The 22,334-nt window shown below is 39.8% G+C and overlaps 1 protein-coding gene across 10 annotated transcripts in view; it reads left to right on the forward strand.

The window, feature by feature from the left end:
• The window catches only part of FHOD3 (formin homology 2 domain containing 3), a 418,783-nt gene that overhangs the window by 305,530 nt on the left and 90,919 nt on the right, over positions 1-22,334 (forward strand). For 5 of the 10 annotated variants that reach the window (XM_068671118.1, XM_068671115.1, XM_068671112.1 and 2 more), the window contains exons 10-13: positions 1,911-2,149; positions 3,421-3,507; positions 16,023-16,124; positions 18,642-19,022. In XM_068671118.1, the coding sequence (XP_068527219.1) occupies positions 1,911-2,149; positions 3,421-3,507; positions 16,023-16,124; positions 18,642-19,022 (809 nt within the window). The remainder of the gene's footprint in view (positions 1-1,910; positions 2,150-3,420; positions 3,508-16,022; positions 16,125-18,641; positions 19,023-22,334) is intronic. The other 5 variants (XM_068671119.1, XM_068671120.1, XM_068671121.1 and 2 more) reach the window with 3 other exon arrangements.

Here is a 22,334-nt window from a genome sequence, read left to right on the forward strand (position 1 = left end):
CTCATGGGTTGAGATAAGGACGGGGAGATCATTCACCTATCGCTGTCATGGGCAAAACAGACTCAACATAGGAAGAATGATATAATTTATTGCCTATTGCCTACAGACTAGAGCAGCGAGTGCTTTTAGTGAAACTAAAAGCAAACTAAAAAAACACCTTCCCCTCCATCCACCCTCTTCTACCTCCTCTCCTCAGGCAGTGAAGGAGAATGGAAAATGAGAGCTGCAGTCCGTCCCTAACACCTTTGTCTCTGCCATTCTTGTCTCCTCACTCCCTGCCCCTGCTCCCCATGGGGTCCCTCCCACGGGATGCCGTCCTTCCCCAGCTGATCCCACACGGGCTGCCCACAGGCAGCAGCTCCTCAAGCACTGCTCCCACACGGCTCCGTCCCACGGGCTCCATCCATCCATCCATCCCCCAGGAGCAAACTGCTCCAGCACGGGTCCCCCACGGCTGGGCGGCAGCTCCCCCCAGACCCCCTGCTCCTGCGGGGGCTCCTCTCCACGGGGGGGCTGCAGCTGCGGCCCGGGGCCTGCTCCTGCCCTGCGGGGGCTCTCCGTGGGCCGCAGCCTCCTCCAGGCCACATCCACCTGCTCCACCGGGGGCTCCTCCACCCACGGGGGGGCTGCAGCGTGGAGATCTGCTCCATGGGGGACCCATGGGCTGCAGGGGGACAGCCTGCTCCACCGGGGGCCTCTCCCTGCACAGCCCGCAGGGGAACTGCTGCTGCCTGCCTGCAGCACCTCCTGCCCTCCTGCTGCACTCACCTGGGGGGCTGCAGGGCTGCTTCTCACTCCTCTCTCCCAGCTGCTGTCACACAGCTTTTTTTTTTTCCCTTTCTTAACTCTGTTCTTCCAGGAGACCATCCAGCTCAGCTCCCTAGCTCAGCTCTGGCCAGCAGCGGGTCGCTTTGGAGCCGGCTGGAGCTGGCTCTGATCTGACATGGGGCAGCTGCTGGGCTCTGCTCACAGAGGCTGCCCCTGCAGCCCCCCTGCTACCAAACCCTTGCCACGTAAACCCAATACAGCTACATCCATATTTTGTTCCTGGACTATTTCCAGTTGATGAGCTCCCAACCAATGTCAGAATTTTCTGTCAAATGTCATTGTGGCCATGCACAATGCATTCTCAGCATTGTTCCTTCCTTGTATAATGCATATGTTCCTCTGCACTGACAGTGCTTCTGAACTGGCAGGAAATGCTGAATTTTCCACTGAATGGCAGAAGAGAAAGTAATTATGCTAACCTAAAAATTGGGAAGCTTAGAGGAGATGTGTGGTCTGTGTGTTTTGCTTTTAATCCATTGTGGTATGAGTTCACAGAAACAGTTTTGTTAGTTTCTTTTCCTTTGTTTACTTTGCAGAGAGATCTGTAAAAATAGAGACCTTAAAGAGGAATGCAGTTATGTATGCATCTGCTATTCTCTTGGTTGAGAATAAGTGATGGCACTATCCTAAAATACTAACCTATCTTTCACTCAGTCATTACCAGTGGCATGTCTGAACATCAGAAGTGTTCAACTGATCAGTGCCTAGGAGATTTTCTGTTGATTTCAGAAGTGCCAAGACTTCACATATGTATTTTAGAAGGAAATAAAGAGAGCTAGGTGTCTAGCGCTGCTTGGACTCCTTGAAAATTAAGTCCCTAAAAATAAACAAATAAATAAATGAAAATGGCATGAATATATCTGTTGTTACAGGTCCTGTACTGTTTTATACAAGGTGTCAGTCTATAATTCAGTTATTAGACCTGCTACACTGCACTGGTGGATAGATAGCAACGTGGAGGGACATCTGTAGAAACGGTGCCTCACTCATGTTGAGATCGGTTGTTTTTTAAAGACTAGTTGTGAAGACCTGTGGTACCTATAGGACACATATCAGAAGCCTTGCCTTTCTTTCCTCCTCAGGTGACCCTGAGACACGAGGACGGAGATGAGAGCGCTGACCCCCCGCCCAGCGGGCGCAAGGACAGAAGAAGGGCCAGCCTGGGCGCCAGTGAGCGAAGGGGCTTGGAGCGCCGACGGAGCCGCAGACACTCGGTACAGAACATCAAAAGCACTTTATCGGCCCCTGCCAGTCCGTGCAGTCAGTCGAACCCCAGCTTCATGCTAGGCCACGGACAGCGCGTTGAAGGTCTCAGTGAGAGGTAGGTGCCTGAGCTGAGGAATGGGCCCTGCTTTCGCCGTACTACTTTCCATTATGTTCATTGCACTTTATTAACCTGCCAGCCTTTTTCCAGCAAATTGGAAGAAAAAAAAAACAAATAAAAATAAAAAATTTGTAGATGACTTCATTTCGTTTACCTACATATCCAAGTTCTTTGTCACCATCTACCCTAAGTAAATGGACCCAAAACATGGTAGGTAGAGCGTTTGATTTGATGGAACTTACCAAGGTTAATATCATCCATTGACAGATTTTATATTTAATATAGGAACATAATGGGAGGTTGTAACAAGGGTAAAGTCACATTAATACAGAGGTAATTGCCCTGCTTATGTTACCATTCATTGATTGTCTTTCCCCTTTGCAAACAGCCAGCATTCCAGCATAAATATTTTCCTTTGAGGCTACGCTGTAGTAGTGAACGTATCTGATGTTTTATAATTAACAAAGGAGAGACAGTAATGACTAGCTGAGGAGCAGTCTGCATCACTGGAGTCAGTCAGAGCTAGCGTCATTGCCAGTACCATTACACTTGGCTTGGGCTATACATGCTTAGAAAAAATGGGAGCTGCAGATCCTCAGCACGTCTGAATACCACACAAGAGGGCTGGAATTAATTTTGCCTAAGTTAGATGTCTGATCAGCTTGCCTCCCTTTGATGTCTGTGGAGTGGAGCAAGTGCTTGTAAGACTGAAGTTACCTAATGTGTTCTACATGTCTGAAATTTCAGCTAAGATGAATCATGCTGTGAAACTAACAATTTCTCTCTTTCGACTATAAAGGGAATCTGGCTGACTAACTCACATGAAGATATGTTTGCTGCAGATAGCTAAAGCTGGACACGTCTGTCATCCAGTGGCTCAGGGTGCAATTTGCAAAACCAAAGTGTGCTCCATGAAGAGTGTTTCCTGTGTTGATTACAACATTTGGGAAGTTCTTTGGGGGTTTCTGTTGGTTAGCTCTGGATGGAAACTTAGAGCCCTAAAACCCTGTATTACGTATAAAGCTGCCCATCTTACAGAGCAAACTGATATGACCAAAGTTTAATGGCTTCTGTCAATAACAAAATACAAGACTCCAGATAATTTAAACAGTAGTTGAGTGATGTGTATCATAGAATGGTTTCTTTCCTTTTTATTTTTTTTCTTCTTTTCTTTTTTTTTTTTTTTTTCTTTTCTGTTTTTGTTTGTTTGTTTCCATTTGGCAACACATTCATGCTTCTCCATCACATCCTATTGGCTGGCTGTTCAGTGAGCTGGAGGCCAAGAGCCACATGGTCTTACAGGCTGATGACAAAGATGACAGTGCATTTGAGGCTGAGTTTAAAGCATCTTCAGTGTGAGTACAGCTGGGGGTTTTAGCTGCCCTGTGTGGAAAGCCTTGTGCATGACCTTATGCTCTGTTTCATGACTTACCAGTGTGACTGGGAATCTATCAGCCGATGTGCAGCAGATGTCATTGATTTGTTAAAATGCTGAGCTTGGATTAAAAATGAGGGACTGCTTCAATTCTACAAAAATTGTTGATTCTCTTACTGCAATTAAACAAATACAAGTCGTGCATCTAATACTAATACATCTTCTCACTGTTAATATTTGCTTGCTAGTTTTATTTTGCAGTCTTCAGTAATTCCTAATGAATTTATGTTTGAGCTGATTTTTAGTAATGAGTCAGTAGAAACATGGCAGATTAGTTTTGTTAGTTCTTTGAATTGTTGTTTTTTTTTTCTGTTGTTTTTTTTTTTTTTTTTTTTTTTTTTTTCACCAGTGTAGCATAATTTCAATAATTATCTTCATTTTCTGAAAAAATAGCCATTTCTACTCCACATCCACCTGGAAGTTGACATAATTTAAAGCATAATTTAAGTTTAAAGCCGAGAAATAAATCTTCATGTAAACATTTACAGACAAGTACTCATTTAAACACTTATTTCAAGTTTAATTTCATGTTGAAGTTGTTCTAGCAAATTAGTTTTTCCCCGTTAGGCATTACAGACCAAAGAATACCTGTTGGTACCTGAAGATACAAGTTCTATGCCCAGTGAAATGTTCTAAGTTGCCATGACAAGAATCTGTCCGTATTGGCTACCTGTAAGTCATGCTGGGTTTCTGGTAAATGAACTTTTCAGCAAAGCTGATTCTGTCACTCACACTTTTAGTGTGTTCAATCTGTAATCGTGGTAGGAAGATTAAAAACAGCCTTTCTGCTTTATAATATCCCAGTAAGTATCTAAGCTTTGAGTGGAATAGTCCAGGTGAACGAAACTATCTCTACACCTGACAGCTAAAAAGGGACCAAAAATAAACAAAAATTTGAAATCAAATGACTCATACAAAGTTTTTGCATCTTTATAGTGTTTGAATTAACTGTTAGTTGCAAGAAGTTTTTATCTCAGCAGTGTTCCTACTAGAATCTTTTAAGTTTTCAAGCTTGAGCATTTTGTCACTGAAGCAACTTTTTTATTTTATTATTTAAAAAAAAAAAAATTAATAGAGCACCATTAGTTAGGCCTTACTGCAATTTCTAATGAAATTTTAAAATTGTAAGTTAAAATATGACATCCTATGCTTTTGTGAAAAGAAATGCTTGTTGTGCCCATTCTGCTTCCATCACTAGTGTTGCAGAGAGGAATCTGTAAGAATCAATTAAAAATATTTCTTGCCTCATAAACTGGAAATATCTCTGTTCATACAGGAAAGATCTGTCTTTTGCTATCAACTTTCTTTTAGTTCATAATCCTAGTCCCTCTGAAGGAAGGAAAAAAGTTTGCAAAATTTTTGCAGTGCTGTATTTACAGAAATAAATTCCGCAAAAGAGAGTTCAGTCTCTCTACTCCTTCACTACATTTGCTTTACCAGTAGGAAATGTGTTCATGATAATTTTATTGTCTTGCTCCTGCTGGTATCTAAACTTTGTGTGTGGTTGCAGATTCCTGCGTCTGGTTTTACTGTGGATTAGCACCATCAGGTTCAGAGGAATTGCTTCTGATGGGCATGATTAGAGATTAAAATCACACTCCTACACAGTTTTAGGCAATATTCTTGGTTATTTTTGGACTTCACTACCAAAATCAGTAGAAGGTTCAAGTTCTTCCTCAGCATTCTCCTTCCCACAGTGTTCATGTTTCTTTTCTTTCTAACTCCATCGGCTGGTTTGGCAGTTACTTTGCTTTTGTTTACCACATCAAACAGGTTGTCCACAGTCATCTGCTTTGTGTCGACCGATAAGTCTTCCAAAAAGAGAAAAATCCATGATGCCGGTAAAACAAAAAAGACAATATTGGCCAAATTCTGTTCTGTCTCACAATGCTGTATATCCAGAAAAGCTGTCTGAAGTCAATGGAGTTGCTCTGATTTATGCCAGGCTAATTGAGAGCAGACTTTGGGTTTTGAGCTGGGAAAAGTTGACCGTAAATGCTAAGGGCAAGCAAAAGGAAAACTTGCAGGCCTTTTTCATCCGTTTGGCAACCTTCTTCCAAAGTAAATGTATTGCTTTTTTACTTGTGGTTCAAAACAAATAAAGACCCAAGTCTGCTTTGTGTTAAAATAGTTTTCATGGAGAGTGAAACCCAGCCTACTGTGTCTGTTACAAACTAAATAAATAAATAAATTGATAACTACTAAATAAGAAAGGCTGAAGGTTACTTTAAGGATACGTAGCTGCTGCAGCATTCTTTAATTGACATGTTTTACCCAGCCTGGCCACCACCAGGTTAGCTTCGGTCAAACCTCCTTTCTTTTACCAGGATGGCATACAGCGCCCTAAAGCCTGGGGGCATCTTCTGTCCTGTTGATGTATGACACCAAGTGTTTCGCTGAGGGTACCTCCTAAGGTTTTCTGCCCGAGTCCAAATTCAGCGCTGTCAATCTGTGGTCTAGCATTCTGTTTCTCAAGTGGTAGACTTTCAAACACATTATTTCATGGTTCTTTTTTTTGTGTGCTTTTTTTTTTTTAAAGCTAGCTTTTTCCAACCACACAATGGATAGAGTCAGGGAAAAATGTAAGGAGTGGCATAGTACTTAACACTAGGTTGATGTTTTTATTGTATGCAGTGATTTCTGGCTATAAAAGTCTTCAAACACAAATTCCTATCTTTCAGTCATATTGTGTCTGGCTTTGAGGGAGTAGAAGGCATGTAGTTTGGGAGTTCTCAGTGCTGTCTTGCGGGAACAGGTGCTCTGCAAGAGCCCTATACATACAAACCAGAAATGACAACAATTCCCAGTTTTTTGCATGAGTCTGCTTCTCATTTTGCTGTGAATTTCCCTTTGATCAGTAGTGCACAGAGACCATCCCTGTCTCTCTCCCTCGGTGTCCCATGAGAGATGTGTCAACCAGACTTAGCAAACATACTCAGCGAAGCCTCTATGAGATTTACACTGACAGCTCTTACCAGAAGTTAACTGAATGGCTCTCAAAGTTTATATTCAAAGACCTTGTGGTTTATAAAGATGTGAATAGCTAGGATTAGATATTTACCCCACTTTGCTACACTCTCTGCTGTCTTCTGTTTTTTGTTTTGTTTTGTTAAAAAAAAAAAAAAAAATTCTTCCATAGCTCAGAATTGGTTTACGTCTTCAAAAACATGCAAAAGATGTATGAGGACTGGTCACCATACATGTTACTCTGGAGATACCTAGACCGTGGTCAGGAGTTCTGCGTCAGTATTGCTTGGAGCCTAACATCCAGATCTGACTGACCTCTTAACCCATCAGAGTGGAGCCTGCACCCTGACACAGCGAGAGAAACTGCATTTCACAAACTGTCCTTTTTAAACCGTGGAGCAAAAAAGTCCTAAGGAAGAGCAAATGTTTGGGTTCACCTGATCTTTCCAGATATTTTAATCTGAAGAAACTTGGCCTTCAGGAGGCCATGTGCCAAGAGGGACACAAACAGCAGAACACCCAACAGGGAATTATGTAGCTACCATGAAATATGTTGAGCCTCCTAAGAAAGGCTCTAGGAAACAAGGTGCTTTTTGCCTTATTAAAACCATTCTAGATATGCTGGATCACTACAAAAGAGCAGCGAAGTTAGAATCTCCCTGGCAGTAGTGTTAGGGTCCTGCCTGGCAGGCTGTGATGACTCTTCCTCTGAGCAAAGAGTACAGTGGGGAATTCCGAAGTTTCTTTCAAATTTCCTGGCTAGTTGGACACAGCACTGTTGCATGGTGCATACTCAACTCAAGGACTTTCACACCCCGTATAATCCCAGAGAAAATTGGAAAATCGTTGTCTAAACAAAGCAAAGCTGTGCTGAGAAGCCATAAGGGTCTTTGTTAGAAAATACGTGTTTCTGATGCTTGAGGATTGCTAAGATGCAGGAAGGGATCTTGATGCTATTTTAGTTTTACCAGAAAACAATGAACATAGCTGAGCTGAAACATTTTTTCAGCTCAACTTCGGATTCCTGTCGAGTTTCTAACCAACTGCACAGGCCTTCGTTTGGCTATTATACCCCATTAACTGATTATTCAATTTGCTTCATGTAGAGCCAGGCCTGCAGGGGTAGTTTGCCCAAAATACAGCTGAGACTTCTTAATTTTTTTTAAAACGATTTTCCATGTTTTCAGACATCCTAAACCATAACTAATCTTTGATTTTCCATAGCATTTACCATGGCAAAATGCTAGTTTTTGTCATAACGTTTTTAAGTTCTGGTGACTTTCCACTACACTATGTGAAATGTTTTGATTATGTAAATGCTTATGGCTCTAGACTGAAGTGCTGGGTACAGTGGTAGGTGGATTTTACTTTCCTTTTTTTTTTTTTTTTCAGGATGGATACATTTCATGTCTCTTAGAGTCGCTGTCAGACATACAGATAGGTATGAAACAGCAGAGAAGGGAGACTCGGTGTTAGCATTAATGGAGGACTTGGGTTCTGATACAGATACTAAAGGCCCAGAAGAGCAAAATAATTTATTTTTATTGGTTTAATAGAATGAACCAAATGTATGTTTTCTTAGACGTTTGTCCTTGATTCCTGTTTTTGGTTGCTTGAAGCAACCAAAGCACAAATCTAGACAAAGAAGACATTTCCAGGACAAACACAGCCACATGTGTGGGTATGCGAGGGATCCATTTAATACATGTGTGTGTGTGATCTGAGCCGCCGAGCATTAGTGGTGGCTTTGAAATAAAATGGATTCTGTGATATCATCAGTTACAATTATAACTGTAGAGAAATTAACTTATTCACATTTTGATTGGTATAGGCAAAAATGGAAAGGGGTTATAAAAGCAAGGGTTTTGGAAAGGAGATTTTTGTGTCCAATCAAACAGATTGGTAAAGTAGCATCTGTTCACAGCATCCAACCTTTATCAGCCTTTGACAACAGTTACATAGAAAAAATGATTTGTTAATGCATTTCTTGTTTTGAATTTTGGGGCAGGGAGGCCACATTTACTTCTTTCATGTGGTTAGGGTTATGTGAGGCATGAAGTCAAGCAGATTTGAAAGGAGGGTGAGCAAAAAGGTGATCTTGTGCTTTGTAAGAATGTCTTGGAAGCACCTGTAAGGAGTGCAATAGAAGAAGAGGCATCAGAAGAGGTTAAGAAAAGTTTTCTTTTACATTCATACCATAAATACTCCATTCATGTATTGATTAATTTCTGTATCCCATGTACTGGTCCCATTACTGCCTCAGTTTTATACCAGTGGTTTTCACCTGAATTAAATACCTCTGTAGAAATGTCAGGTTTCATAGTAGGGGGTTGCTGTTTACTGTTTGTGGATCTTGCTGGAAAGAAATGTTTTATACTTGTTATACATGCAGAGACCAGTTGACAGCACGGGACTTCGCTGTAGTAGCTAGCAATGGTAGATTTCCCTCATTTGAATTTGAAAATGAATGGAAAAAAACAAAACACTGAGCATTAAGTGATGTTATAGTTGCATGGCAAATGCAGGCACAGCATGCATGCTGTGAATGCATGTATGCTTAGTCTTTTTTTTTCACTGCATATTTAGCTTCAATGAACTACCTGAGGAAATGTAACATGGAAATAGAAATTGAATCCTTGTCTCTGGAGGCCAGTGGTAGTGTCTGATGGACACGTGTCTCAGATAGTTTACCTCCCCAGTGGGTTTCCAGTATTTGTAAACATGATTTTCTGATGCCAGGAAAGCTTTTTTACATGTGTGATGTGACGGGAGGCAAAAAAGACAACGAGTTGGCTTGGTGCCATTTCCAGAACCCTCCCTTTGAAGTAAGGGGCAACAACAGTGACCTTGAGGTGTCAACCAACGTGCAGCTCCAAGCTCTGAAAACACCGTTTCTTCTCTCTTTCTGTATATGTTTCAGTATTTATTGCCCCCAAAGTCTCTCTACATCATGATTCTGTTTCTTTACGTCTGCTGCTCATGTAGATGTAAAAACAGCCACGCTGTTGGGTGATCAGACAGCTGGGAATCTTGAACTCTTTGTGCAGCCTTGCCAGTATCTTAAGCAAGACTCTGCTGTCTTGTTCTGCTTTGATGTGTCCTATATAAACTGACTGCAGCAATGAGAAAAGTGTGGTGCATTACCTACGTATTATTTAGGTGTGAAAAATTCTTACTGATCGTATTTTAGGAACAGGAAAGTAACAGTAACCTAAAGATGAAGAGCAGTGTAACATGAAGGCATGGAGAACACATGTACTTTACATTACGTCTGATTTTTTTCTAACCATTTTTTTTTTATTTAGGGCAGAAATACCAGGATAATTTTCCTTTTGACCTTTGTAATTATGCATTTTAGTTTCCTTTCTGTACAGGAGGCCAAAGTTTGAGGCTTCACAACTAACTTGTTTTCCATACCATTTCATGCACCTTCATCTTCACATAATTGCACCAACCACAACGGCCTATCACATGTAACCGTGGAATGGAATTTGGGTGTTTAATAGGTGGCTTCTTTTGTTTTTAATGGAGGAGGAAAGCATTACTGTTTCTTACAAAGTAAGAAATGATGAATTTAAATTATTAGCACTTTCAGCTTTCACGTGAAAGATTAGTCGAATCTATTCTGGCAGCTAGCATAGCCGAAAAGAGGAAGCAGCAGAAGTGTACCAAAGCATTTGTTTGTTTTACAAGGACTTAGGAATTTGGCTATGAATTGTGCTGTCTAACCAATGTAAGTGGAATTTTCACTCATAAATTGAGGACAATGGTAAGCAATTGCAAAAGAAAATAAAGTGACATCCACTGTAACTTATAAAGATCTCTCCTTGATGGAACATTTTTCATTTCCTATTTGTACACCTGTAAGGAGTTCAGAGAAGCAACTTTCCAAGTCCTATGCAAGAGGTAAAAGAAGGACAGAGGTTTGAAGTGGGGGGGGGGACACTTGAAAGGAAAAATCGTGAGATCAACTGTAGTATTTCATTTAGGATAATATGGCAGAATGGCTAATGGTCACCTTCCTTCACTAAAAGTGGCCTCTAGTCCTAGTCAGTAGCTGCTCCTCTGAAAAGCAGAGAGAGTTTAAATGGGAGTAATTTAAAGAAGCTAAACTGAAAAGCACTTGACTTAATTACAAAGAGAAAGAGAGAGAGAAAATTCCTCATCAGTAATTTACTGCACATAGGGTGATTTTCAGAGAGTGTGGGAATAATGCTCAACAGCTCTACAATTCCCCTGTCCTTTATTTTCGGGGTCACTTCATAACGCGAAGGTCCCTTTCTTCACTGCAGTCCAGTGTTCCCACTTCTGGGGAATTTCAATATAATGCTGTGGGTGGTCTACAAAGGCTCAGACGTGCACTTAGGGCCTTGTCTGATGACCTGAAAAATTAAAAAGGAAATATTTAGTAAGACTTCGGTAAAGATTAAATAAGCTCTACATGAAGGAAGATTTTTTTAATGTGCTATTATCTCATTTATTAAGTTATATGTGCATTATATGTGCAGACTATAAAGTCAATAGTCTAATTATGGCTTTTCCCTGTTGTTCTATATTCAAACATTAGTGGTCAAATTCTTCCACTCTGAATTAAAATGATTTAAAGTATATCTTGCACTTAAAAATTTCTGTCGGTACCAAGCAGAGTAGAATGTATTTTTGTGCTCATGCTTATTTTCTGGCTTCATTTTTGTTGTTGTGGTGGTTTCTTTCTTTTTTTTTCTTTTTTTTTTTTCCCTTCAGCACAGCCTTAGCCTTTGATTTTTCTATTAACCATGTTTTTGTTTTTGAAATAATAATAATTTAAAAAAAGTATTTCTGGACTGCAAATGAGAACAACCAGAAGCCTGAGTTTCAAGTTGCAGTCATCAAAACTGAAAAGGGAAGTGTTTTGGGAGAGCCTGGAGAGGACAGAGACTAGATAACCTTGTACACATTGTTCAGGTGTACATGTTGGAGAGGTTGGTTGGAGAGGGCTCAGATCTTGTAAATATTTTTCACAATGGAAGATACTGATTACTATTTTTGTGAGAAAGAAGTACGCGTCAGGATTGCTACGTGTTCATGGGTGTTAAGTAAGATGCTGAGCATCTTATGGGCTTTGCCTTGCCTTCTGATAAACTTGTAGATGAGTCCCTTGACTATCATTTCCTCTCATCAATCTGTGTTCATTAGTGTCATTAGTGTTTATGTCCATATGTAATGCAGAGTGGCTGCTTAAGATCAGAAGGATAAATTTCATTGGTGCTCTTTTCATTATTATTTTTTATTATTTTAAAAAAGGAGAAAGGCTAATCCATTAGTTTTAAAATCTTTGCCTAGATTTCATTTTGATGCCCCAATGGTTCTTTATCCAGAAACTGCACTTTTGTAGTCTTTTTAAGCATACATGTATTTTAAAGCACTATAAATACTTCAAATACATCAACCTTTGGTTGAAACAACCAAGCAACACTGTTTCCTAGTAGCTGTTTGTTAGTTGCTATGGCTGATGTTACAGTTTATAAAGATTTGTAGGATTTAGGACTTCTGTTTGTTTGGTGAGGCTGTCAGCGTGTAGCAGTAATCCATTTAAAGATGAAAATAAACACAGTGATTGTTTTTTAAACTTGTTTTCACTGCTGCAAAGGTTTTGTTTAAATATTTCTAATCTGGTACTATTGTCATGGAACTGAAATAACCCAGCAGTAGTCTTAACATCAGTTGAATATATCAGAACCTTCAGTGTTAAATGAAACCCTTCTTCCCTGCCCCAGGAAAAATATTTGCCTTGTGTTGAACAAGATAAGTTGCTCTGTGCTACTGAAAAATTTGCTGGCTTCTGCAACCTCGTTTAGTTGAAAACCTTCTTATGAATCATTTTTCTTAATTTATGTCAACTATTGCACTGAAACAAAATTTGCATTTGTGTGTGGGAAAGTGTTTTTCCCTGCTATCCATTCTCCATTTCACACAGAAATGAACACACAACCCTGAAGCATCCAGATGACTTCCCAAATCTGTCTGCTGTTCTGTTTGAGCATCCCCCTGTCTGACGTTCTTAGTTTTACAAGAATGTTATCTGTCTGTAGTTAGTGTTTTCCAGTTTCAATAAAGATTCACGTGATTTTTTTTAGGATATCTGGTCTCTAACAATACAGACAAGCAACTGCCGTTATTGTTTTTGTTGAAAGAGCAGCAGGCTCGATTCACCAGGTCTTCTGGCTGTGAGCTTGTACACTCTTATTTCCATTGTCCACATTTCCCTTAATCAAACTTGGCTGCCCTAGGTAATAATCAACTGGAGGGGCTGTTACTCTTGTCTGCCTCTTTAGAGTACAGCAAGTCACAGTGTCTGGGAAGTGGGGCTCTCGAGTTTTCACTTCCTCAGATGAAATTACAGATAAACAGCACAGCAGACAGAAGTATTTCCTTTGAGTCATGTTATTAATAGTTGTGACCCGTTATGAAGGAGGACAGAGCCCGAACACTTCCTTCAGCTCCATGCAGGTCATATTACCTCCCGGACGAAGTTCTGCTTCTTCTTGTAGGCAGGAGTGCTTCTCTACCTGTGGGCCGAAATGAAAACTGTAGATGTCCCCAGCTGGTCTCTCGGTGATCGAGGTTTCCATTTCTTGTAATTAACTTAAAGGTGAAGTTAATTCCCTGTTTATTACTGAGTCTTCAGCACATGCATATATTACACAGCTTACCTGGAAGCAGGGTGTATGTAAAGAGCTATGAGCATAGTTTTTACATACACACACGTTCTGAACAGCTATTTCTACCTTAATCATGCTTTCTAAGGAAATGCTAGTGGTTATGGAAAATATGTTGTTAATAGCCCTGAGAACTACGATACTGTAGTGGGGTTTTTGAACTCTTAACCTATTGACCTGGGTTTAGTTTGAGCATTTCTGTTGTAATTCTGAAAGCTGCTTGGTTTTCTGGCCTTTTTTTGCAAAAAAATAGCCCTTCCAGGGTAAGGTGCAGTAACTGTTTTGTGAGCGGCAGGTCATACATCCTAATTTTGTAAAGGCTTAATTTAGGGTGTTTTTGTATTTATGATTAAGCCAGTTGAATGGGGATTAGATTTTCCCAATAATGGATTAGAAGGATGCTTTGCAAAGCAGTTAAAAACCCCAAGTACTGTATTTTAATCGATTACTGCTCACCTGTTGTATTTATTGTCTGGTTCCTTAGGCAGTCAAACACTTCTTACACAGAAGATCAATATTTTGAAAACAAGTGCTTAAACACAGAATTGTAAGTGCCAATTGAGTTCCAAACTTCATCTGGCGCTAGGGAAATAGACTGTAGGGTAAAGGAAGCTTCAGGGCTTCACGTACCAATTAAATATCCTAATCTGATAAGTACTGATTATAAAATCCTTGAGTGGTGGGGATGGGAACAGCTTTCACTGCTGGTAAATGAATGACTTAATATTAAGACTTCAGACCATACGTTCAGACTTATAAACATAAGATGCAAAAAGAGGATGACAAGATCTCAAGAAAAGTACTCAGCATGTGTCGCTTACCTCATAAGCATTAGTTTTGGGACGAAAGTGGTCCTGAACCATGGGCCATGCCTTTCTGGTTCTGCATTTTTTTCTTCTTGTCTTCTTTTTCCATTCACTGCAAATATAAAACTAATGGTTGCCAGTTCAACCCATATTGTACAAAGTTCCATTGCATCATTGCAAGCTTGTGTCCTTAATATCATTCACTCAGGTGAAAGAATAAAGTTTCAAAGAACAATTTCAAACTTATAGGTTCCATTGTATCTGATGAATATTTCATTTATGATTTGGAGCATTTGGAGACAATCGAGGAAGGTGAGGAATTTGACATCATCAATCTGGAAACCTGGTGGAAGCTTAAAATACAGAAGTAAATGGGGCAACTCTTGTTCATGTTAACAATAGCTGTCCTCTCAGCCTTATAGGATGCACTGTGTTCTTATCACAGAACTGTGATCTCACAGAGCTTCATGAGTTACTTTCCAAATGTGGTTGCTCTAGAGCTGGCAGATGCAGCTGTTTGCTCTTCACAGGAGATAATAGCAAAGCCAGTATTGATCTGCTCACTAGAAAGGAGAAGGGATTATATATATATATATATTTTCATTTTTCTTTTAATACTGATATATATGTGTGTGGAAGTCAAGAGGTATCTCTTTAGGGGAGGCGTGTGTTTGAGGAGAGGACAAGGAGATGGAGAGATGACCTGCTACAACTAACATGGTTTTGTCACTACGATACCTTAGGAATGTCTGAAAGCGTCTTCCTTATAGATGTTTGGAAAAAGTTCCAAGTGCTGCCATTTTTCTGATTATTATAAGGCTAATTCCATACAAATGCAACAAAATTTGGATTGACTCTCTGCATTATCATGATGAGTTCACGATCTCACATTGTGAATATTCATTGTTCTTATGACATGGCACCGTATTAATTCTAAATGGAAAAAAAATGGGCAAATTGTCCGTTCAGAACTAGAGTGAAGAAAACCAGCTTTCAGAAAATTGCAAGAAATATATAAGTATCTTACAAACTTTATTACTGTTCATACACAGTATTTTTTGCATGGAACATAACCTAATGGTATTTATCATTAAATCAAGGAAAACTGGATAAATTGCAAATGCAGGAGAAGTCCAAAGAGAGAATATTTTCTAAATTTTCTATGAGTCTGTTGGTTTGGGGAGGAATAGGTATAATGAGAGGGAGAGGAGGCAGAAAATGCAGCCTTTTTGTTTTGTTTAATACAGTTTTATTTTTACTTATGTGGTTTGTAGGATATGGAAGCTTTATGCGTGACTTAAAATTCTTCTCTGCCAGACTGACTGCTGAACCAAAGCCTGCTTCAGCTATACTAATGATTCTTTACTGAAATAATTCATGTACTGGCATCCAATAACTGAAATATTGCTGTTTGCAAATAGCCCCAAACCGATTTGGTCTCTGTTATTTCTAGCTTAATGGTTCACCCTGCTCTGTTTTCTAGTTGAGCTATTGGCTGCTTAACCGGAATGTTTTATTTGTGTTAATTTAATAAGTATGATGTCCAGTGCCAGCTGTCCAGTGCCAACACAGTTTGCACAGTTTGCACTGTCCTTTAGGCCAGATACGGCTTAATGACAAATGGGTTGAACACTGCTATTTTCATGAATGTTTTCCATTAATGCCTGTGTAGGTAGCAAATGGAAAGCCAAGCTCAAGAAAAAAAAATATACATACATATATATATATATGTATATCTTTGTAGACTTGAAAATTAATAAGATAAAACAAACTACTGATAACTACTCTTACACCAACACATACTTTGCAGGAAGTTTTCAGTGGCTGTCCCCAGTTTTCCCTCTCGGTGTTGTCTTTCCATTTCTAACCTCATTGCATTTCTCTTTCTGTGGACTCATGTCATTTTCTCTTCCACCTCTCTCTTTCCATCCTACTGCATGCCTCTTTCCTTGGTGTGACCTCAGAGAGGAGGAGGAGTGTGAAGAAGAGGACGAAGAACAGCCAGTCACAGAGCCCAATACTGAGGATGAGGGGGAGGAAGAGGCCAGTAGGCAGGTCAAAGCCAGGTATCGGCATTCAGCGTTGTCCACGCACCTTTCCTCACCCTGGCATTAACTCACCACCCCATGTGCATCAGCATATACCTTGTCACTCACATTCCCATCTCTCCTTTTAAAGCCACCCCAAGGAAGTCCTTCCTCATCCAAAATCTTTGTTGCTGTGTGCGCTAATGGAAACATGTTTAGTTGTGTAACTCAAGACACTAAGAACTGTTTGCACTCCCTTACTTTGGTACCAAGTGAGGAACAGTCACAAATCCTAAAAAGATTTAGCAGACAGCATAGTTTCTAACCATGGCTTAGGTTTATCTTTTAGTTAGGGTGATGCTGAAACATTGCTGTGCATTGCTGAGTTAGGATATTGCTTGGTTGCTTAGGTTTTCATCCCTTTTTCCATAATATAGCCTTATTAGCAGTATCTGTCAATATGAAGAAGATTGACTTTTTTAATGTTGCCTATGTTTTATATCAATTTTGTTTATGTTTTTTAATAGGAAAGAACTACTTAGAGGCAAAGCTGAAGAGTATATGTCATTTTATACATACTTGCCCATCTGTGTATATATGGGTATAAACAAACCACCTATCAAAACAGTATTCTCATGTAAAATTTTCCACTTATTCTGAGGTATATATGGATTTGGCATCTGGCAACTTTATCCTAATAAACTGGAAGAATGAAAATATGTTCTTTCTTCCAGACAGCCATTTGATTTAGGTTAAATTGTTTGGCTTTGCAACTCAGCAAATGAGATTGGACTTTTTTTTTTTTTAAATAAACCACATTCATGCAGACACTATACAGCACAGAAGGAAGAAAGGAAACTGTTTAATGTGCAAATTCCAAAGAAAATACTGTACTGTTGTTATTAATATCTTCCAGTCTGCAAATCTAGCCAATGGCTGCCTGAAATTTCAAAATTAAGTGATAATTTCCTCAATTCCTATTCTTAACAGTCAAAGCTAAGACACAAGTTATTAGTAAATCACATGAAAATACTAAAATACTGTGAAAAAATGTAGAGCGCAGGAGCCATGTATAGGGTGTAATGTGCTGATAGGGCATGCTTGTTTTGAAATACCTCACTTGGAGGTAACAGGGTGATATTCCCATGACTTCTCTAAATGCTTTCTTTCACCATCACTGTAGCATAACAAAAATTACCTTTACCCTGGCCATTTGTTTTAAATCCTGTCAGGAAGGGTAGGAATAGCCTGGTTTCAGGGATTCCTGTCATGCACGGCTGTTGAAATAGATGGAGGTTTCCAGATTCCCACTGTGTTTCAGTTGTGAGGGCAATTAACTGGTATATACCCAATGATTAATTTCATAATATCCTAACATATATAACCTATATTATATTGTTGTTGCATAGTCTTTGCCAAACCCATACTCCTCAGATAAGGTCCATGCCTTGTATGCACGGAGGTGGTCTCAGAAGAAGGAAGTCTTCCTCCTGCTGAGTGATCCAGCCCAAAGCCCGTGCACAGTGTTTGTGCTGGAGGTGCTAGTGAAAACAGATATCCAGGAGTGCAGATCCCATGGCTTTTCACCTGCTTTGCTGCTTCTGTTGCTCACCAACACCTACCTTCACCAAAGTAAAGCAGATGTGTTTTCTGTTGCACGCGGTTGCAAATCTCTAACACTGAGTCTGAATGGGATGCTGACACTTAGATAAATTTAGTGCCTTTGCTCCTAGATAACTGATGTGGTAAGGCATTGCTTTTAAAATCATTCTAAACCTTAATTTCGACAAAACAATGCTCATTTAATGTGGTGGTTGTTTGTTTTTTTTTTTTTGCTTTTTGTTGTTCTTGTATTTTTCATCTTTGATGAATAAAGTGGTTTTGTGTTTTTAGTTAAAAAATATAGGTTCACTGGGGAGGATGATAATCAGATACCTGGCCTTCAAGAGGCAGTCATGCAGATTGTATTTTGAAGTATTTAACTCGGTGTAACATATCGTCTGGTGTGTTGAGACTGCTTTGTGCTGCTCAGACAATGTTTACAACCTATCTTGAAGTACTTGAAAATTGTTCAGAATGTAGTTGTGAAAAGGTTTATGAAAATTTATGAAGTCTGTGGGCTAAGTACCTTCCTTTAAGCTGAGTTGCTTCCACATCTCAGTATTTCCAGCCCCCAGAAGAATCCCTCTATGATACAAAAATGCATCTCCTTACTTCTGAGAAAAATAATCATTGTCTACCATTGGGAAGGTTTCTTTTTTCCTGACTCTCCTAGACTTTTTTTTTTTTGTATGATCCATTGATCTGTCTTTCCCCTTCCCTTCCCTTCCCTTCCCTTCCCTTCCCTTCCCTTCCCTTCCCTTCCCTTCCCTTCCCTTCCCTTCCCTTCCCTTCCCTTCCCTTCCCTTCCCTTCCCTTCCCTTCCCTTCCCTTCCCTTCCCTTCCCTTCCCTTCCCTTCCCTTCCCTTCCCTTCCCTTCCCTTCCCTTCCCTTCCCTTCCCTTCCCTTCCCTTCCCTTCCCTTCCCTTCCCTTCCCACAATGTTTTCCTCCTGCAGTGAGTTCCCAGGTGCACAGGAGGCTATGAAGGAAAACCTTTCACAGTGGTGTGATTCTTCAGCCATCTCCAGTGCCATTTCTCAAGCTGAGAAGTCTCTCCCCTGCTCTAGAGCAAAGAGCTCTTCTAGCAGCTCCTCTTCTGTGCCTGATTCATCTGTCTCTCATCATAATTCTGTTCTTTCATCGCCATCTTCACCTGCGGCAGCTTTGCTAAACTCTTCCCAGAATTCATCATCATCATCCATTACTCCAAAGGCATCTCCAACGGTAGAGAAATTACCTTATGTACCACATACTCCTTTTCACCTCTTCTCATATGACTTTGAAGAGTCTCCAGCATCTGTGAAAGAAAAGGAAGCAGAGGTGATGAGGGAAAACAGGTAGATTTTATACAGCTGATACAAATTTTTAGATAAATGAATGATGCCTTTCAAGAGTTTTATAGTGGTAATAATGTGCTCTCCGTGTTGTATTATTTCCAGAACATACTGTATTAGTTTTAGTCATGTAAGCCTGTGTTTTGGTTTGATTGATATTCTCCCCTTGCCTTTGTTGCCTTCATTTCATCTAACTCCTCTTCAAGGTTTATAGTTGGTAAGTATCCTGGCCTCCTCTGTGCAGCAGTAGGTATATAACGTGATTTGGTAGATCACACAAAGCAGCATCATTTTGCTCTCATTTACAACAGTGTAATATGTAGGCATGATTTCATGAAAATTAATGGAGCTCTTCTGATGTAAAACTGAGAGAGATCAGATCAGTGCTTGGAATTCAGGGATGAAATCCTGGCTTCAAAGACTGAACTGCCAAATCCTGAATTTGTTGCTAGATTACACAGCATATCCCTGCCATGTGCAATTTCAACTAGTGCTTGTAATAAGAGAGGTAGATTAAACCCTATAAAGAGAATATAGCACTCAGTTTTCCCTCCACAACATCTGGTCATGTTCAGTTGCTCATACATTTCTCATAGTTTTTACTTTTAAATTTGATTTTTTTCTCCATTCTACCCATTTAAAAACAACCACTAAAAAGTTTTTTTGTCTCAGCCTGTTTCCAATAAAACAGAATGACAAAAGGTAGCACTGAAAGCAATGTTAAAGAATCACCTTCAAAAGAAGTTAACAGTTTTTAGCTGTTTTTTTTCCCAATGATCAGTGCTCCTGAATTACATGCTGAAAATGTACACATATATTGTGAGCATATGTATTCCTTCCCTTTTCCAGCAATCCTTCTGAATTTCTGCTTCTGAACAAATATTTTGAATCCTTTGTTCCTTTTATTTTTTTATCTTTGCTTTCTAATACATGGGTGTTTAAGTTGCTTTTTCATTTTGATGAAAAGCTTTAAAACCATGTAGCTACTGACAGGTACCTTAGTTCACATATCTTTCCTAAATTGCAAAATGAACACTGGGATTCCTCTGAGTTTTCATATCCCTGCATACGTGCATTTTCCCTCAGGCCTCTCGCACTCATTTATTGGTGTCTTATTGCCTCTGCCTTTGGGGTTATACTTTTTAGAGAGGATATGTAACTTAATTTCTAAATACTTCCTGCTCCTGCAAGTTTAGTATTCCTGCCGGTATTTTTTGCCTCATCATCCTTGTGCTTCTCATTTTCACATAGGATAAAGGGGTGGTGTGGGGGAGGATTGTATTCTGGTTATTTGGAGAAAATGAAGAGCAAAACTTGCCTAACTTGGGAAGAGGTAGGTATCTGAATATCTGGGGTTTCTTCAGAGTGGAGGCTCCTGGGACAAGGCCATTGCAGTCTGTGGCGGTATATGAAACAAGAAGGGAAACTGAATGTAATAGCCACCAGTGGAAGAAAGATAGAAAGAGAAACACCATGAATAGGACACAGGCTTATGATACTGTTCCAGCTTATGTACCAGATACTGTCTCCCTCTAAATTTGTTACAGAGGGATGCTATGTGCAGGCCAGTCCATCTAGCATAATTTTGTTTAAACTTGTAGCCCAGAGCCCATGGAAAGTGTGTTCTCTCCATTTTAATTAGAGTTATCATTGGACTAATTGAAATCCTTGATCCGAAAAACGATTCTGCACTATGTCAGCTATTTCAAAGGGCAGAGGAGAAGAAAAGTAAGTGTAATAATAAGGTCTGCTATCAGTTGATTGGAATTGAAATGGAGCATCCTGTTAGTGTTAGGAACATAGACTCAGATCAACTGAGTTTTGCTTTCTCGCTCAGTGTGGGCCCAGGCAGGATGTTTTGTGAGCTGAGGATGCTGGAAAGGAGACCTGGGCTAGGTCTGTGCCATCAGGGGAGGCACGTCCTGCCCAGCTACACAGCCCTCCACTAGGACTGCTTTTCTAGTTCGTTTTCTTCTAGGGCAGGAATGCCATGAAGTCAGTTATTTCCCATTCAGCAAAATTCCTTTTCTAGCTCACAAATATGCATGATAGCATTTTTTTCCCCAAAATGAATCCTCAGTTCTTGGGCAGTCAGCATGGTGTCTGGAAGTTGTATTATAAAACATAAAACTGGACTGTGGCAAAAAGGGAGCATAATCCCTTCCATTATAACTTTATTTTGATTTTAGCATGGGCCTTGGCAATCAGCAATACTATTGTACCCTAAGGAATGAAGCTTGAAACTTTGAAATTTTGCATGGCTAGATGAGGGCGTTAAATGGAGCTGAAGGAAAGCAACCAGTATTTTCAAATAAAATTGCTGAGTGAGGAGAAATTACTTAGTGCTGATGTGCATGGGAGAAGAAGCAGCCCAGGAAGGATAAGGTAAAAGAGGATGTGTTTTGCATTAGGAATTATAATAAAGAAAATGATGTTGCTCTTTTTCCTGAACTGAATTTCAGTTTTGAGTTGGCCTTGTGAAATACTTCACCCTACAGTGCATCAGATTCTTTTTAATAGGGAAAATGGTAACTTTTGTGAAAAGAAGTGTTATAATTTTTCCAAATCAGGAATCTCTACATCTTCTGGATATGCTATTTAAATACAGTGGTTAAAGGGAACATAAAAGCAGCACAACAATTGCCCTTTCTGCTCAGCACAGGAGCCAGGATGAAAGCCCTGGTACAAGGGACTCTGGGGAGGTGGCCACTCCAAGATCCCTGAAAGCAATTTGTCTTTGATCAGCAAGCTCACATTGAAGCCAAGCATTTTTGTGTTGGTGTTTGGTTTAGTTGGGTTTGGTTTGGTTTTACGTAGAGGGGATGGCTGATAGAAATTCTTAAAGCCATGCTTCCAGAGACATGTCATGTTAACACTGGTGATGATTTTTTACAGGCATCGTAAGAAATGGCACATGAGCTATGACTTATGCTGGGGGAGGGGAAAGAAAATACTGCCTGCTTTAATTGGGGAGGTTGTGGATGCTTTTCATTTATAAAGCAAACATTTGCAAATTATGTATGTCCATGTTCAGATCGTGCCTTAAGAATGCTGCTGTTTGCCTTAATTTCCCTAGGAAATACTACTGCTGACATGGACTGCTGGGTCCCTTTTCTAATGGCAGGGTATCAGCTCCCAAAACAGCTAATAAATTTGAGTAACTAAGCAGTAATTTAAGTATTTCTGCTCAGAGTTGTCACTTTAGAGGACCATTCTGATCTCTCATTATTTTCCATAACAACAGTTCAGTCTTTGAATTAAGTATTTCCATGACATGGTTTATATTAAAGTGAAATGATAGGCTGCATATTTTGA

This window comes from Anas acuta, chromosome 2, assembly GCF_963932015.1.
Source record: "Anas acuta chromosome 2, bAnaAcu1.1, whole genome shotgun sequence".
Taxonomy (NCBI): Eukaryota; Metazoa; Chordata; class Aves; order Anseriformes; family Anatidae; genus Anas; species Anas acuta.